The 19,889-nt window shown below is 35.2% G+C and overlaps 1 protein-coding gene across 1 annotated transcript in view; it reads right to left on the bottom strand.

Annotated features, from left to right (window-relative positions):
• The window catches only part of LOC118202102 (uncharacterized), a 40,807-nt gene extending 38,444 nt beyond the window's left edge, over positions 1-2,363 (bottom strand). The window contains exon 1 of the mRNA XM_035374256.2: positions 1,963-2,363. Within this exon, the coding sequence (XP_035230147.1) occupies positions 1,963-2,210 (248 nt within the window). The 5' untranslated portion in view covers positions 2,211-2,363. The remainder of the gene's footprint in view (positions 1-1,962) is intronic.
• Positions 2,364-19,889: the final 17,526 nt, after the last annotated feature.

Genomic DNA, 19,889 nt, shown 5'->3' on the forward strand with positions numbered 1-19,889 from the left:
TTTTAAAGAAAACAAAATAATTAAGGTGAAATTAACTTTTTTAAACAATTCCTCTCATTTCTAAACGTATGAGCTTTTCCCTCAAAAATCATATTTTTAATCTATTTGAAAACCAATTTTGAAAGAAAAGGAAATTACAAAACACTTATATGGATTTCATCGTGACTTTTTAAAAATTGGTTTTATGGAAGGAAAAGGATAATAAAGGAAGAATTTTGATTTTATTTTTTAATTTAATTATAAGCACACCAATATAATGATATAGCTATCCTCAGAAAATATCGGATTTCTAGCCTTTACTGAAAAAATTACCTGATTTTTCATAATGGTTTTAACATATGGAGAAAGATTAAATTATTTTCGAATCATGTTTCACGAAGACTTTCAGAAAGAAAACAAAAAATATGCATAATCTGAGTACATTAATTCCTGCCAACTAAAGGCACATAGAGTTTCAAATACTAAAAATTAATAAAAAAATTTACTAAAGTACCTAGAAATTTAAAGCATAAGCATCGCAAAATATTAATATTTTATCAAAGAACCTGTTCTTCAGGAGGAACATGGTTAGCAAACAGCTTTATTATAATTGTTCATTCTGCCGTGGAATAGAGAAAAGAGCCTTAACTGCCAGCCTTTCTCTACCCATTTATGATTAAATTCTCCAAATAAATAGTACTTGAATTAAAGGAAGAGGAAAGCTTAGAAATATTAATTTTTAATCTCGTAAAATGTCATTTTATGAGTTTGTTCTTCAGAGGCTGGGATTTAATCTATGCATAAAAGTAATCTCTTTTTAATTAGAAAGAACTTACAAGCTATCTTTATTATTTCCTCGAAAAATTATTAGGGTGGTTACGCATATTTTATTCACCAATCTATATGCACATAAAAAGGAATAAACTATGAATTTCTCTAACACATATCCTTAAGTTTACAACAAATACATACATATTTTTGCAATTTATTATATTGTATACAAAGTAATGCACATCTTTATTTAATACACATTTTTTTAAACTTAAATTGATATTTTTTTTTCTTTTTTAACGTTTCATAATAAAATATGATTCTTGACTACAGGTATTCTAATTCAGGAAAATAAATATTTCTATAAAATTTAATGAAATTTTATTCGATGCTGGATATTTTGATACCCTAACAGAATTAATTCATTTTCAGTAGCTTTCAAAAACACGAAAGAAAATATTTATATTTTCGAAACTAACAAAGTAAATATTTCTATAAAACTGAAAGAAAATCTAATTTTGTGCTGAATATTCTGATACCTTCACAGAAATCAAATGTAATATATTATATATAGCATTTAAATATGATATAAAATTTTAAAGTAGTGTTCGAGAACATAAAATAAAACAGTGTCATTTTTGAAACCTTCATCAAAACCTGAAAATATTTTAAGAAATCATATTTAATTTTCTTTGAAGAACAATTAATTTTACAAAATTCAAAAGATTTTCCTGTTTTATAGTACAGTATATTTAACACTGAGAAGTCAAATTAAACTCTTCCTAGAAAAAAGCCATTATCTTCCAGTATATATTTTTATAAGATGTTGCTTTAATCAAGCATTTGTTTCAGTTTTAGAAAACAATAAATATCCACAAAAAAAAAAAAAAAAAGAATAGATAAGTATGTATTTTTAATTGAATTAATTTAAAATTAAAAAAAAAACTTATAAAGATTTATTGCTCGCTTTTAAATAAGTGTCTAATTTAAAATTTTTAGCATATTATAAATTTAAATATGTTATTTCGTATGAAATCAAACAATAGAATCGAATAGTATAAAAAATTTTTAATTAATTTCGCACATCCAAAAATGAACACAATACTGAAATGAAATATTTCATTACTTTTGATTATTCATTTCAAGAATCAGTGAAGTACTTAAAACGAATTTTTCATGTAAATTAATGTAAGCATAATAAATTTTACTTACTCTTTACACGTATAATCTCTTTTGAAGTTATAATAACATAGCTGTCGCAGTAGATGACTAGTTTTCGTCACATTAAATATACCTGTTGCAAAGCACTCCCGTTCAATACTATTTCTATCGATCATTATTGCTGTTCCACCTTTTACCCAAAATACCGAATCGATATCCTTGTTGCTGGCCAACATCCATAACTTACGAGGAAAATTGTAGGTAGATATTTTTTCTTTAAACTGTTCCAAAGACATCATCAATTACTGCTGGTATATCTGTAAAAAACGCCAAGCATTTCATGCAAAGCTTCAAGCAGGCAGCTATGTAAAAATGGCGGTTTGATGTTCTTGAAGGAGTCTATGGAGATCTTCGCGGAGATTTAATGCCAAAGATGCTTCCAAGATTAAAAAACATCCTCCCCCCTTCCCCATAAAATAGATCTAAACCGTAACATCATTACCTGGCTTTGCACCTGCTAACGGTTTGCACTTTCTAACGGTCTCCCCCCCCTTTCCTTCCGACATTTCAAAATGGGATGCCTGATGTAAGCAAAACTATCTAAATGCAAATGGTATGAGATAATCTTATAATTATTTAAGCGAAAAAATTTTATTCAGCAAGTTTTTTTTTAGATATACGTATTCTGAATGAATATTAGTAGTGTACTTTATGTCACAGAAACTGTTCTTACACCAGAGTATTACCCCCATATTCTAATGCTTGCTCCTTCCGCATTTGTATTAGTGCATCATTTTAAAAGCGTATTGCGGTTATAACTATTAACGGCTCTTCAGAAGGATACAGCCAGTTGAAAGCCTTTCCGGAGCAGAGAGACTTCAAATATTGTGTTATTTAAAATAGTTTGTGAAAAAGCGAGTTTGAAAATGCATATTGGTATTTTAATAGTAAATTGTAACTAATAGGGAGAGATATAATAGAAGAAGCTATATTTCAATAAACAATATATCGAAATCTATCGCAAGGAGTTAAGTATTCGAGCAACTGCTCAGAGAAATGTAACTGTATGTGTGTTAAACATTTTTAAAATTTTAAAGAAAATAATTTATATTTTATCAGATTTTAATGCAATAGTTCGTAAATTAAAATAAATTTAGATTGGATTTTGTAATATCTATAATTATATATATTAAATATTGTAATTAAAATACATGCATATCTTTTTAGTGTTTACACGAAGAATACATATTTACAGTAATACAAAGTTTCCTTACCTTTAATTTAATAATTCTAATTTTGAAGCTTAACCTTATTGCATCCCATAATATCCATAATTTTTTACAGAAATTATAATGCCATTAATCTTTAGTATTCAGTATATTAATGCCTATTAAATGTAACTTATCTGCAACATGAATTGACTCATTCTGTACTACCTTTTGGTTTACGTAAAATTTGTTTCTGCTTTGTTGCTTGCAGTTTTTAAAAAAATATTAAGCTATGAACTACACTTTTTAAAAATTATTATGAAATTTATAAAAAAATTATTAAGCTACAAATTAAAAACTATTAAACTATTAAGCTTGCTTTAAATTTCAGAAGTAGAAATGCATTTCGATTTGTAATTAGAAGGAGTTACATGAATTTAGACATAAATTCTCTTTGCTGACTAAAACAATAATAAGAAGAATTCAGTAAGAAATATTACAGTGTTGTCTACACATTGAAATGTAGAAAAGTTTAGTTTATATTTTCTGTGACACAATGCGAGTACGGATTTATACAAATCCAGTTAAATTTGAAAGCGTATATATTGTAGAAGGTACGCAATTTTTATGTTCCTATTTTTCGTAAAACGCAACCTTCTAAATGTTGTTATGTTGCTCTAAATTTCAGTTTTAATATGTTTCGTAGTTCGTGTTATTCATACTTTAAAGGCTAGAATAATAAATGCTGTTTCAAGTGTGTTGAAACAGTCAAGACCAAATGTTGAAGACTAATGCTGAAGTGGCTAGAGCTGAAATACCGACTTCGTATTCTCCAAGTTTTGAAAGAGACACATGCTGAAGTTTGCTAGCTTAGTACTGTCCATTAAAAAAGCTACTATTTCCAAAGAACAATGTATGTTTAAAATTATATCATATTTCTAGCGCAAAGTATGTGTGTAAGAAAGGAAAGCTCATTTTGTATTTCAGACATGAACTTCTGCAATGCTTGCAAACCTGGTTCTTTAATTAGCTCAATTTCACCTCTTTGAACTACAAAGATACAAAAACAAAAAAATAATTGTTACAATTCTGTCAACAAGAAAATGAATTCCATAGAACTCTTTGGCTGAAATAATTCAGTTAATTTAAAACCAAGAAGTTGAGTCGTATTTTCAAAATCACTGCATTTCTGATGCCTTTCACAAATAGTCTTTCGAAATCTAAACCTCAATATTCAAATATCATTCCTAATAAAAAGGTGAAAATGACGTAACAAGTTTAAAAAAATAATTTTGAATAAATAAATATTTTCTGAAACACTAGTTTTATCAGGTCGTGGATTAATGTATGTTGATTTTATTTCCTACATCTTATGTCATCACGGCGGGATTTAAAATATCACTATTTAAATTATCTTAAAGAAAGAAATGCTAGTATTAAACGGATTATTATACTCACACCAATTACTTTCCAAAACTTGTAGTATTCAAAATTACCTTCTCGTATCTTAAAATATATTGGAAATGTTTGGAAGTTCCATTTCGCAAAAAGAATCTTTCGATGTCAAGACTTCAAATACAGAAATCCATTTGCAATTGCAAAGTATCAAAAGATTCGGGTATTAACCTCTTCAAATGAAGAAAACGTACAGTAACTTCCATGACAAAACGGCTTTGCGTTTCAATCCTGATGCTTCTACACATTTGAAGAAATCTAAGTAAAATGTTTTCCCGTTATTTGTCGATTCCACATTTACTCCTTGAAATGAATCACAACTTGTAACCAAAGAGTCCAGAAAGACTGCGAGAAAAAAAAGGCCTAACAGGACCTTTTGTAATGAAAAATACTTTAGATCATACATATGGATGACATGTAAATTACAAAGCCGAAAAGATTTCGAATTGTAAGGAGTAAACCTTGATGAAACACAATGCAGAGAGAAATCATATAAACTTCGCTCGTCCTTTGAAATAAAAATTATGTTCTTTGTTGCCATCTAATAAAACTGTACTTACTATTTGATTAAAATCTTTAAAAAATGAAATGATTGTAATACATACGTTGTTATAAAACGTTATTAGTTCCACATCCTTTCATAAGAATTTTTTTAGTGCAAACTTATAAGAATTATACACTCTGCAACCGAGATGCATAATATACAGCATTAAAAATGCCTCTTCACAAAAATAATCTTGATATAAATATTTGCAGGTAATTTTTAAAAGAGTTATTATTTTATTTGAAAAAAAATATTTACAGATCAAACAGCAAATATTTTACTATCAATCTTATCGCTTTTAAGAAACATAAATGTCTTACTATGTAGTACCTTTCTCAAAAGGTGGTTCGTTTTGTTACAGAGGTAAACAATGTATGCTATAATTTCTAAGAATGCGTGACTTAACAATATCTATCTTGGAAACGGATTTATTTTTAACAATGAGACGGACTCAAGTATTCCTTGAAAATAACAATAACAAAAATTTAAAAAAAAAATATCTGAAGGATTTCAGATTTTAAATTAGGACCAAAGGGATGTATTTTTAACGTTTTGTGTGTTACCTTTATTTATTAAATATCATGTTCTTTCCACTTAAACCATAAAATTTCAGTTTAATAGCAATGTCGCAAAATAATTTTAAAATGAGCATATCTTTAGAATTTCCGATACTGAGTTACGCGCGCTAGAGATAAAAAGGTCTTTTCTTTCTTGTAGAGTGTTGCCATTGCTCGCTTTTAAATCGTTGAGTTTGTTACTCAAAAATTTCGTTAAAGTTTTAGAAAATATGACATCGATAATAAAACGAATTCCAGATTCCAAATTTGGTTATCCACATGCACATATTCGTAGAAGGATTACGTCATTTAAAATTCGATGGCTCTATGTACCGTTGTTTTATCATAATGCGAGAAATATACATACATTTATGCATATTTCTCCTTATTTAATTTCTTCAAATATAATGCAGCACATTTGGTGGCAACAGTTTGAAGAGTGAGATTCCGAATTTGGTCTTCCACATGCACATATTCGTAGAAGGATTACGTCATTTAAAATTCGATGGCTCTATGTACCGTTGTTTTATCACAATGCGAGAAATATACATACATTTATGCATATTTCTCCTTATTTAATTTCTTCAAATATAATGCAGCACATTTGGTGGCAACAGTTTGAAGAGTGAAACGGATATTTATAGTGATTCAACGCAAAATTGCAAAACGAAAGCAATAGTCCTTCAGGGGCAAAGCCCCTTTGGACTAAAAATCCGAAAGCTTTCAGATTTTACATTACGCCCAAAAAGGGCTTTTTTTAACGTTTGTGTGCTGCCTTTATTTATTAAATATCACGTTCTTCGCACTTAAATCATAAAATTCAATTCAACAGCAATATCGAAAAATAATTTTTAAATGGGCATATCTTTAGAATTTCCGATACACAATCTCACGCGATGGAGGATTTTTTTTTTTTTTTTTTTTTTTTTTTTTGTTCTGTGCAGTATTGCCATTGCTCGCTTTGAAATCGTTGAGTTTATTAATCAGAAACTCATAAATGCTTTAAAATATGAAATAGATAATAAAACAAATTCCAGATTTGGGATTCCAAATGCCCATAGGAGCTTAATCCTAGAAAAGGCTGCACAAGTCAAGACGCTATTTGATTCGTACCTAAGTATATGTGGAGAGGCCAGCAAAAGGAATCTGGCACCTGTAAGTTAATGCAGATATTTCTGAGACGTCTATAATGTGTTCCACAAAAGGAGAGTACTGAAGGTAAGTTTCATTTATTATAATTGGCTAAAGTGAAATATTAAATGAACGCCAAATTTGGGGATTTCTTTATTAGGTAATAACACTTTTATGGTAGCTTTATTATCTTCGATGGATCAATTTTCTAGAAACATTATTTTTATTTATTTAGCCTTTTTTAGATGTCGAATCATTGGAGTTGTGTGATATTTCTCTTTCGATCATTTGCTCTGTGTTCCTGATTGCTGACTATTAATTTTAAAAACTTAAAAACAGGAATACTTTTTAATTTTCATTTCAATGGAAAGTATGTCAAAGTCGCAACCATTCTAGGATAATTGTGATCATGGCTAGTGCACAGTGCCGAAGTTGAGCAATTATTTGATGTTTTTACAGTGAAAACAGATCGCTGTATACATGGGGTACAGCGACATGGGGTACAACAGTATTTGATACTGTATACGACAGTAGCTTGTCGTACATTATATGCAATGTTTAGTATATCGTGTTTGTATTTTTAATTTGTGCTACTATATTAATTACAAATTTTATTTTTAATCGTTTTGCATTTTAAATTGGATTTTTTATTATTTTCTTTTGGTACGTTGACAATATTTCCCGACTGACGATAAATATCAATAGTTTGATGGTCTTTAAATCGTCAAGCTATGATGATGTTTAAGTCAAAATTCGAGTAGCGAAAATCGTATGTTGAATGCAAGTTGTGCGTGATATTCATTCTCCGTAAAAAAATATTTTTTTTTCTTTTTTTTTTCAAAGCATTAACGCATTCACTTCCTAAATTTCTTATAATAGATTGAATATTGCCTAATTAATAATATATAAGGGATTGTAACGTTGTGTAGCAACAAAATCATTTGTGAAAAAGGCAGAATTAAAAGTTTCTACAACGTAAATTTAAATTAAAAAAAAAAAAATCTTCTTATTTGCGTTAATGCCAAAGCTAAAAAATTTTAGAAAAGCTTGAAGCTGTCTGAAATATAAATACCCGAGCTTTTTCTTACCGTTTTAATAAATGGTATAACTGGATTATTCTATCACATTACTTGAAAATAAAAAATTTATGATACTTATTTTAAGTACAGAACTTAATTGTTACAAATGTAAATTGAAAATAAGCAATTAGTGCCAATTTTACAACAATAAACAATTGATCAGTCTCATTTTCAGTAGAAATTACTAGTTAATACTAAATTACACGTAGTGTAAAGTTCGAGAATACATTGTGATGTCAAGTGTTAAGAAAAGAAAAACATACAATTTTAATACAGAATGGGAAGAACAATTTTTCTTTACGATGGTGAATGCAAAATATGGTGCTATGTATGTCATGCAACTGGCGGCACTTCCAACAAAAGGAAACGTTGAAAGGCATCTCAAAAGCATTCATGAAAGTTTTGATGCAGTTTTTTTTTTTTTTGTTAAAAAACGACTTGTGTACACAAAAGTTAAAAGAATTTAAATCGCAATGAATCGGATAACAATCATTATTTTATTAAATCCAATATTATATCTAAGGCTGCAGCAGTTGCATCTTTTCGTGCGAGTCCTGTGTTAGGCAAAACATAAGAAACCTTTCGCAGATAGAGAATTGACCGAAAAAGGTCTGGAATCCAGCGATCCATTATTTGATTCATTCAAGAATAAAAATTAAATTATTTCCGCAATTAGAGACGTACAACTTTTGATCAGAACTGTCACGCACCGTATAGAAATGATGAATTCTGATCTGGCTGATCAGATGACTGAAGATATTACTAACTGTATTTGCTTTTCTTTCCAGTTTGACGAATCTACGCATATGGTTGATATTTCTGAACTTTGCATTTTTATAAGAAGGGTTTTTAAGGATATGAATATAAAAGAAGAATTATTAACAATATTACCTCTAAAGGAGAAAATATGAGGTGAAGATGTTTATTTCGCCTTTTAAAAATACACAGAGGAGAAAAAAATTCAATTTATAAAGTTGTATCAACGACAACTGATGGGGCCCTGTCAATGACCGGCACAGTCGATGGAGTTTTGGCTATGTATATCAGAGACGATGACTTACCGCATTTCCTTTCTTATCATGCATTATTCACCAACAGACCCTCTGTTGTAAAATTATAAGTATGTTTGGGAATTTGCATGAAAGTTGTAAACTCAGTTCGAGAAAGAAGTCTTCAGAGAAAGATGTTTCGGGCCGAACTAAAAGAAAACGAATCTGATTACGGGGTGTTTATGTGAGTATCGTTTGCTTAATTTTATTGTTGCAAACAGTGTAAATTTCTTTTGTTTTTCTTCCTTTAGTTTTGAACTTTACGTGTGGCAACAAGATAATTGATTGATAGAATTGTGTTTGTGACAGCCATGTAGAATGGCTCGCTTGTTTTGTATCACTTATTTCGCATCGCTGACATCTTATTTATAATTAGTGTAATGAAATAAAAGTGAAGGAATACAATCCATGTGTTAAATGATTATTGTTTGTGAAACATATTAAGGAAAGATCATTTATTATTGGTCAAAAGTCTAGCCGGAGTGCTAGTGAAGATAGTGACTGTTCTAAGTGCATTGTAACACCGTGAATACAGTGTCTCACAAAAGTGATGGGACAAGGAGGAAAACATCTCAGTTTGTAGTAGTTGCTTAGTTTGTTGTTGTTTAGAAAACTGCTGTTATTGATTATAGCGAATTCGCGGATTAGCGTTCTTTAGCTGTTTTGAATTACGTTCTATTGTACATTTGAGTAGTTAAAAGATAACTACTGTGAGATATTGTAATACTGCATGATAATTTGAGAAAATTTAAGCATTTTTGTTGTAATAATAATAGATTTTTATTCATTTTTCATCGAACTTGTGCATTCATTTCATAACGAACCCGTACGCACGCAACAATTTTTGGTGTCAGGAGTGGGATTTGAATGCCAATAACAAGAGCGATGGAAGAGCAATTATGGCATTTAATATCAGCCTTTGCCTCATTTAAAGAATAAATTAAAGAGGAAATGAAATTGGGCCAGGAATCCGTTAAGGAAGAAATGAAATTGGGCCAGGAATCCGTTAAGGAAGAAATGAAATTGGGCCAAGAATCCGTTAAGGACGAAATGAAAGCCGTTCAAGCTGGTCAAGAAGAAATGAAAAGAGAAATTACTTGCATAATAGAAAATAAATTTGAAGCTATGGAAGGCAGAATTGACGCAGTTGAAAATAAAGTTGGACATATTGAAGAAAATGTTTCTACCGTAAAAGATCATATTGAAGAAAGAGTTTCTTCGGTGAAAGAAGAAATAGAAGAAAGAGTTTCTTCTGTAAAAGAACATATAGAAGGGAGAGTTTCTGCTGTGGAGGAACGAATTGAAGGAAGAGTTTGTGCCGTCCAACACCAAATCGAACAACAAATTGATGAGAGAGTTTCTGCAGTTGCCAAAGAAATGGATACTTTAAAGAAATTCGTAGCGTCGGCAGGGAGCAGGAGTGATGATTTTAAATTCTTACCAATGCCTGCTCGTCCACCTCTGAAACTATCCACATATGATGGGAAGACCTCCTGGCAGGTGTATAAGACACAATTTTCTATCGTGGCGGATGCGAATGAATGGGATTCCCAAGCTAAGGCCTGTCATCTCGCCGCTTCTCTAAGAGCCGACGCAGCGGATATCCTTTAGACTCTTCCCGAAAAAAAAAGGTTAGATTTCGAAGCTCTGTCCGGCGCCTTGGAGTTGCGCTTTGGGGAGAAGTGTTTAAAAGACTACAGCAGGCTCCAATTAAAATCTCGTCAACAGAAGCCTACCTAAACACTTCAGGAGCTCGCCGCGGATGTTGAAAGGCTGTCCCATCTCGCCTTTTCGGAATGCCCGACAGAAACAAGGGAAATCCTGTCCTTGCAATACTTTATCGACGGCATCCGAGATACTGAAATACAGAAAGCTCTACAAATGGCGGATGTAAAAGATTTAAAAAGTGCTCTAGTGTACGCCATGAAATTTGAGGCAGCCCAGCAAGCCACTCGTCGAGACCGCCACCCAGTCAGAGCTGCTCAAGTCCAGGAACCAGGGGATCAAGTCACCGCTCGACTTGACGATTTAACTAGACAACTGAACTCCTTGAGACGGAATATTGGTGAGAAGAAACCGACCGTTAAGTGCTGGAACTGCGGTGCTGAAGGACACATACGACGAAACTGCAAAACACCCCAGGGTACTGATGTTAAGACCGCTTCTAACAAGCAGCAGGGAAACTAATTAGTGGCCATCTCGCGGGGCGGAGGTTGCCAGATAATGAAAAGCCCCCGTTTAAAGCGCTTCAGATTTCTGCAGTGAGAGGCGGCAGTAATGGACTTTTCATAATAGGACATATTAATGGAGTTCCGTGCAATATGACTATAGATACAGGAGCCAACGTCTCCATCATCCGAAAAGATTTGGCTCAACAACTAGGAAACAAACTTATCTGGACGCCGCCCTGCGTTACCCTCCAGACTGTGTCCGGTGAGAAGATCGACATCGACGGAAAAGTAAATGTTAACATCACGTTTGGAAGTGCCGCTTACCATCACACGGCATATGTAGCAGAGATCACTGATTCTTGCATACTCGGATTGGACTTTCTTAGGAAATACAATTTTTCCTTGGATTTTAAAAATAACGAATTGCATTCTACATCTGAGGACATAGCGTTATTTCTCGTTAATGATGAAGAAGTTAAATCTGTCCATAAAATCATAGCACAAGACTATATCACAATACCGGCAAGAACAGAAATTTTACTTCCTGGATCCAGCCGAAAATAGAAATTTCCGCTACGGCATCATAGAATATCCCAATAACTGTAATATCCCAAAAGGAGTACTAGTAGCCTCAACACTCGTCGACCTATCCAGAACGGTTATCCCGGTGAGAGTCGCCAATGTAACTGAAAAGTCGAGAGTTATTAAGAAAGGTGAAGTGGTTGCAACATGTACTCCAGTAACCAGCGTTGAAAGAAAGAGTAACATCTCAGAATCCGTGTCCTCAGAGAGCATTACATCGGAGTTATTGCAGAATGCACAATTAAACGATAAAGAGAAAAATGCTGCCGATCGCGTCATTAAAGATCTTCAAGTTGTTTTCTCCCGCTCGTCTTCTGACGTGGGTCGAAATAGTTTGACACAACATAGAATAGATACTGGCGATCATCCCCCGATCAAGCAACATCCAAGACGTCTACCGTTTGCTAAACAGGAAGAGGTGCGAACACTGTTAAAAGATATGGAAGAAGGCGATGTCATCGAGCCTTCAGCGAGTCCATGGGCATCTCCCATCATTTTCGTCAGAAAGAAAGACGGCTCAACAAGATTTTGCGTTGACTATCGCCGGTTGAATGAGGTTACGAAGAAAGACAGTTACCCTCTTCCTAGAATTGACGACATTCTAGACACTGTTTCTGGAAGCAAGTGGTTCTCAACACTTGATTTAAAGAGTGGGTATTGGCAGGTAGAAATCCATCCTGATGACCGAGAAAAGACGGCATTTACTACGGGACAAGGACTTTGGCAGTTCAAAGTGATGCCGTTTGGACTGTGTAATGCGCCGGCAACATTCGAACGTCTTATGGAGACTGTTTTGAAAGGCCTTTCCTACGAAGCCTGTCTGATATACCTGGACGATATCATCATCGTCGGAAAGAGTTTTGAAGAGCATCTAGAAAATCTTAGAAAGGTGCTTCAGAAACTGAAAGAGGCCAATCTGAAGCTGACTCCCGCTAAATGCAAACTGTTTCGAAAGGAAGTGACTTACCTGGGACATGTCATCTCTGCAGAAGGTGTGCGCACGGATCCTGAAAAGGTATCAGCGGTTAAATCCTGGACGCGTCCCGAAAATGTCCATCAGCTGAGAAGCTTCCTAGGGCTTTGCACCTACTGTAGGAGATTCGTGAAGAACTTTTCTTCCATCGCAAGACCACTACAAGCTGACAGAGAGCAAGCAAATATTCTTGTGGACAAAGGAATGCGAGGATGCATTTAACAACTTAAAGGAAGCTTTAACATCTGCTCCAATCCTGACGTATCCTCAGCTCGACAGACCATTTATTCTTGACACCGACGCGAGCAATGAAAGTGTCGGTGCTGTTTTGTCCCAAGAAATAGACGGCCAAGAATGTGTAGTAGCTTACTGGAGCAAGTGCCTGTCTAAACCGGAGAGGAATTACTGTGTCACAAGGAAAGAGTTGCTCGCCATAGTCAAAGCTGTAGAACATTTCCATCATTATCTATACGGGAGAAAATTCCTCCTCCGCACGGACCGTGCCTCATTGGCCTGGCTTTTAAATTTCAAAAATCCTGAGGGTCAAATAGCCAGGTGGATACAGAGACTCCAAGAATATGACATCACTATACGTCATCGTAAGGGATCATCACACGGAAACGCCGACGCCCTGTCTAGAAGACCTTGCCAAGAAAGCTGCCGATATTGTTCCAGGGTGGAAGCGAAATACGAGCTGCTGACTCCGGTCGCAAGACAAATTACAACATCAACATCGGCTGATTGAGACCCGTGGAGTGATGATGAAGTCAGGAAAGACCAGCTGGAAGACCGCGACATTAAACCCATACTTGATTTAATAGAGTCATCAAACAGAAAACCTACATGGCAGGACATTTCTATCTGTAGTCCTACAACAAAACAATACTGGGCACTCTGGGATTCACTTCACATTCGAAACGGCGTCTTATACCGGAAATTCGAGTCAGATGATGGGAAGACGTTCCGATGGCAACTGATACTTCCAAGATCCCGGATTCCTGATGTCCTCAAAGAACTACATAACAGCCCTACAGGAGGTCGCTTTGGAATTATGATGACCTTACAGAGAGTTCGTGAGCGCTTTTACTGGAATAATGCAAAGAATGACGTGCAAAAGTGGTGCCGATCTTGCGATGCCTGTGCAGGTCGGAAAGGACCGAGGAAACGCAGCCGAGGCAGACTGCAACGTTACAACGTAGGTGCGCCTTTTGAACGTATCGCCTTTGACATCCTGGGACCTCTGCCACGAACTGCTGATGGCAACAAATACATACTCGTTGTCATTGATTACTTCACCAAGTGGCCTGAAGCTTATCCTATTCCTGATCAAGAGGCAGTCACAGTAGCTGAGGTAATGATACAGCACTGGATTTCCAGGTTCGGAGTGCCTCTTCAGTTACATTCCGATCAGGGAAGGAATTTTGCCTCGGCAGTAATCAAAGAACTATGCAAACTACTTGGCATTGACAAAACCCAAACGACGCCATTGCATCCCCAGTCGGACGGCATGGTAGAGAGGTTCAATCGAACCATCCTTAATAACCTCTCATTAGTGATTTCCAGAAACCAACAGGACTGGGACAAAAAATTACCACTCTTTTTACTGGCTTACCGCAGTGCTGTCCACGACACTACCGGCTATTCTCCATCACAGATGCTCTTCGGTCGTGACCTTCGTCTGCCTTGTAATCTATTGTTTGGCCGCCCTCCGGATGCTCCTTCATCGTCTGAGGAATATATTCAAGATCTCCAGGCCCGGTTTGAAGTGATGCACAATTTTGCACGAGAGCGAGTCAACTTGGCGACGGAGAAGATGAAGACCCGATACGACACAAGAGCTACTGAACATCAATTCCACGAAGGAGACAAGGTGTGGTTGTGGAATCCGACTCGACGGAAAGGACTTTGTCCGAAATTACAGTCACCTTGGGATGGGCCGTACACAGTCCTAAACAGGCTGAATGACGTCGTGGTCCGGATTCGTAAGTCTTCGAACTCTAAACCTAAAGTCGTTCATTACGACAGGTTAGCTCATTACTATGGCCATAGTACATAATGTAAATAATTTTAAATAGTATAAGACCATGATCCATTTTGTTTTTAAATGTGTATTTGATTTGTATTTGATAGCATTTGGTTTGTTTTATGTATTGCATTTATTGTTCATGTTGTTTATTATTGTAATGTAATGCTTATTAATGCATTTATGCCACAGTTGTAAGTTTAGCTTCCTGTCCAGGGATTGTACTGCCCGGGACGTGCAGGTGACAGGTGACGGAGGACGGGGACGCCTGGTGTGTAACAGGGCTAAGCAGGCATATGTCCCACGCCTTCCACTAACCAGATGCAACAACTCCCTGGAGCCGCACAAGGCCGCACCTGGAGCTTATTGATATTCCATTCAGATTAAACATGGCCATACAAGGGCGACATTGTGCTACATTGAAATTTGATGTACATTTGTGGGTGGAGCAGTCTTGTTTGTACATTAAACAGAGCATAAACACACAGGAAATGTGCACATAAATAAATAAAAAGAATACATGAATACTAAAAACACCTATAACTTTCAAACACCTAAGACGCTTCAGACACGTAGACACCTAAACACTTAAAGACACTTGAGAAGGTACACAAAAAAAATTAAACACTTAATACAATACACAATACGCCCGGGACGTGCAGTCCTTGGGAAGGGGACAGTGTTACGAATTTGGTATTTAAAAAGCTAATGTTAGTTCAATTATAAATTAAATGGTTTTATTTCTCGCGCAGTGCAGCGCGTGACGAATATTAAAAGAAAGCTAAGCCGGAAAATTGAAAATACAAGAGCGCGTGCATTAAATAAATAAATATCTCTTTTTGATTTCGAGAAAGTACTGGAAAATTCTAGCGCGTGATTTTAAAATCTTATAAAAGGAGGAAAACATCTCAGTTTGTAGTAGTTGCTTAGTTTGTTGTTGTTTAGAAAACTGCTGTTGTTGATTATAGCGAATTCGCGGATTAGCGTTCTTTAGCTGTTTTGAATTACGTTCTATTGTACATTTGAGTAGTTAAAAGATAACTACTGTGAGATATTGTAATACTGCATGATAATTTGAGAAAATGTAAGCATTTTTGTTGTAATAATAATAAATTTTTATTCATTTTTCATCGGACTTGTGCATTCATTTCATAACGAACCCGTACGCACGCAACAATATGATCCTTTTTATATCGTTTAATGATATTGTAAACTGTTGAATGACTTAAGTTAACTGTTTCAGGAGTTTTTCTAATAGATTTTCCACGTTCAATATGCAAATTAATAACTAATTTTCGAATTTCAGGCAAAGTTGCTTTTCGTTTAGCATTCATGGCTGCACAGAGCTAAAAAACACAAAAATTCCAAAACAAACTGGAGAGAAATACTGCAGACGATTTTATAAATTATTGCCAATTGCTTTTGAGTAAAAATAAAAACCAAAAAAAAAAAATATTTTTATTGCAGTACGTAGTAGTATCTAATGGTGTCCCATCACTTATGTGAACCATTTTTTGCTCCGTTTTAAACAATTTTATTTTTATTAAATTAATATTTTAATATTTTGAGAAAATGTATGCTATGTAATAATTGTTACTAAATTTAAGTATGAAACAAACCCACAAAAAATTTTTACATGTTTTTTTAATTTATTTTAATTAAGTTTCCTTTTGTAAAGCACAAGTGTCGCATCACTTTTGTGAGACACTGTATGCGTATGGTTGGTGAAAAATTACTCCACTTTGTGAGGTAAGTGGATTTTGAACATTTATATTCTACTAAAAATTCGTTTATAACTGATTTTAAGAACAATGTTGTAATACAGCATAGAAGTATTTCGATTTCGTTTTAATAATAGTGTTAAGTGATTTAAGAACAATTTCTGTTTTTGAATTGATCAATTATGAGTGAACTTAAAACTTTTAAAACAAAAAGAGCGGTTTTACGCAGGAATGTTACTAATTATGTAAAGAAAATTGAAACTATTTTAACTGTAGATGAAATTAATTTAATAGAACTAGAGGAATGTGTCGAATTATTGAAACAAAAAGAAAATGAGTTAAGGAAGCTTGATTCTGAAATCGAAAGTTTAATTACAGATACTAAAGAATTAGAAAACGAAATAGATAATGTTCAGGAGTACACTGATAAAATTTATTTGTGGAAATTTAAAGGTGAAAAAATATTAAAAAATCAAAATAGTAAAAATAATTCTAATAGTGTAATTTCAGAACAGGTTCTTGACAATATTAAATTACCCAAGTTACCGACTTTTGGCGGTAATATTACAGAATGGATAGCTTTTAAAGATCTTTTCAGTGCTTGTGTAAGAAATAATACAAATTTATTTAATGCTCAAAAATTGTAGTATTTGAAGGCTTCGTTGAAAGATGAAGCATATCGCATTATTCAAACCATTCAAATTTCGGATTGTAATTTTGAAATAGCATGGAATCTGTTAGACGAAAGATATTCAAATAAGAGAGAACAAGACTAGAAGAGAAACACGCTAATGTGACAATCAAAATCGTAAAAACAACCTTGTATTTAGCATAAGAATATTGAAACACTCAATCGATTTCGAAGGCAGCTAAAGGTCCCTCCTCTTCAGGAGAAAGAAATACCTAGAAAGAAGAAAAATAAAGGGAAGGAGTCTCAGAAACACGTGATCCTTATCAGCACTACACTTGGTTATAACCGGATATTTAATCAGAGTTACACTGGCGATTGACCGTGGATTTTCTCCCGTGATTATTGATAAAGCCGTTAAAAAATTTTCAGATTCAGATCAAAGAAGACATTCCACTGTTAGAAATAATATTAATGACCTTGTCGGGCTTCCATTTTATCCTTTTGTTAGCTATAAAATTGCACGGATTCTCCAGAAATTCAATTTTCAAGTCGGTTTCTCCCCTATTAATAAAATTCACCCTTCGATTCTAAAAGATTGCGTTTCTGTCTTGAATTCTTCGGGAATTTGTAGTATATCGTGTCAGTGTGGTTTAAGATATATTGGCCAAACAAAATGAGCGTTGAAGTTTCGTATCAAGGAACATGAATCTTATGTCAGAAAAGGCGAAATTAACAAGTCTTCAATAGCTTATCATAGTTGGACATTTAACCATAATTTTGACTTTGGGTCTGCAAAAATTATCCAAAAGGCTTCTTCCATAGGTGAATTGGATTTTCTTGAGGCTTTTCATATTCACAAAGATTTAGCATGTTTAGTTAATGATTTTAAGTCCAATCCAGTCCTTCCTAATGCCTTTAAAATTCTACTATCTTAATTCAGTTACTATTTTTGCCGATAGATGGCGTTACCTCCTCGCGTTTGGTACTACCAGAGGGTATAAAAATCCGTTCAGTGGTTGATTTCTATTCATAAAAGGAGTTCTCCCCTGACTTTCGAGTTAGACTGAAGGAACTTCAGCCTCCCGCTTTGATTCTCCCTGCACTTGATTTTGCGAACTTACTTTTGCTGTTAGGGGCTAATAGTAGGTTGGTGCTTTGGCCCCGGCTACGAGCACCGTAAAAAGGCCTAGCGAACCTAACAGCACGGCTCGTGTCTGTTGTTTCTACGACCTCTGCTCTTTACCTATTGAACAATGATTGAAAAGCTCTTTGACTTTCTCGGAGTGCTAATCACGGAGTACGAAGTGAGACCTGATGACAAGCCACTCACTGATAAGGAGAGTATGGAACTACGAGAACTTCGCGGCTTCAGAGCCGCACTCCACAAAATGACTCTCCAGGGATCTGAAAACACTGACGTTAAGGAAAATATATCTGCTAGGAACCAACCGGAACCTGGACAATCTATGATAGTGGATGAGACGCGGACTAGCAGTAAACGCCCGCTCAGTCCCACCATTGAATTCAATATTCCAGTCGCAAACAGATTTTCCTTTGCTGAAGAAGGTACTCCACTGGACATGGACTGTTCGGATGATGAAAATTACACAGAAATTAAGAAATCTGTTCGGAAAACTAGGCGAACGCACGGGAAACGCCGTACCCCGGCAATAAACCCAAAAGGTAAAGAACAATCTGTGAACCCTGTTCCTCAGGAAGAGAAACTTCTGAATCCTGCCGGTCAGGAAGAGGAACCACGCGATTCGTCTGCCGTGATCGACACTGCCTTTTATCAACCAATCAGTGTGGATGGCCTTAACACTCGAACACACGAGGTTGCTACCAGTAGTCATGATAATGTAGCGCCATCTATTGGGGCTACTGTAAAGTCAGCTCACGCGAGTATGTCTTTGGCAGAAAGCGTAGCTCGGCCAATCAACATCTTGGATGAGGTCACGCGCCCGGTTGGGCCAATGGATAGTGATGCTCGTGAAACTCAGACTGGAGCAACCCGCACTGAGGGTCAGTTCACTTTCCCGCACAAGAAGGCGAAAATGCCGCCATTTTGCATTCGAGAATGCAAATACGACTGGAAATATTTCACTGAACTGCTTGAAAAGGAACAACTGACCGATTTCACCGCGAAAAAGAAAGGTGAAGGCAACTATGAAATACACACAAAAAATTCGAATACCTTCCGAAGCATGACTGCCCTTTTCGACAAAAAAGAATTTTCTTATCACTCGTTCCTTCTCCCTGAGGAGAAGAACCTCAAAGTTGTGATAACAAATCTTCCCATTGATGCGAAACCCACGGACATTCAGGAGAAACTCCGTGAAAAAGATTTCACTGCGCTCAAAGTGGAACAACTGATGAAGGGCAGAGGAAAAGATAGGGCTAAAATGCCCCTATTTCTGGTCACTCTTTCTAAGACCCCCTAAAAACAATGAGATATATCATCTGAAATATCTAATGTACTTGCATATTAAAGTAGAAAGATATCGTGGTCGGCGTGGGCCGACACAATGCTTTCGATGTCAAAGGTACCATCACGCGCAGGCGGCGTGTTACCACCCGCCTCGCTGCTGTAAGTGTGCAGGCCCTCATGAAAGCCGGGATTGCCCGGAGCCTAAAGATTCTGAGCCGAAATGTTGTAACTGTCTCGGGAAGCATACCAGCAACTGGAGGGGTTGAGGCCTTCCGAAAGCAGAAACCCAATGCCCCCAAGTTTAATGAAAGGGTCATTGTCAATAAATCCTACGCCCAGGCTGTTCAATCTGATATTTTCGCGGGGAAAATTCAGAAAGCTGTAGCGGACGCTCAGCAGGTCATAAAGAACCTTGCTGATCTTAAT

This window comes from Stegodyphus dumicola, chromosome 4 (assembly GCF_044657685.1).
Source record: "Stegodyphus dumicola isolate Sdum_Otavi_A_Nest chromosome 4, ASM4465768v1".
In the NCBI taxonomy this organism is placed as follows: Eukaryota; Metazoa; Arthropoda; class Arachnida; order Araneae; family Eresidae; genus Stegodyphus; species Stegodyphus dumicola.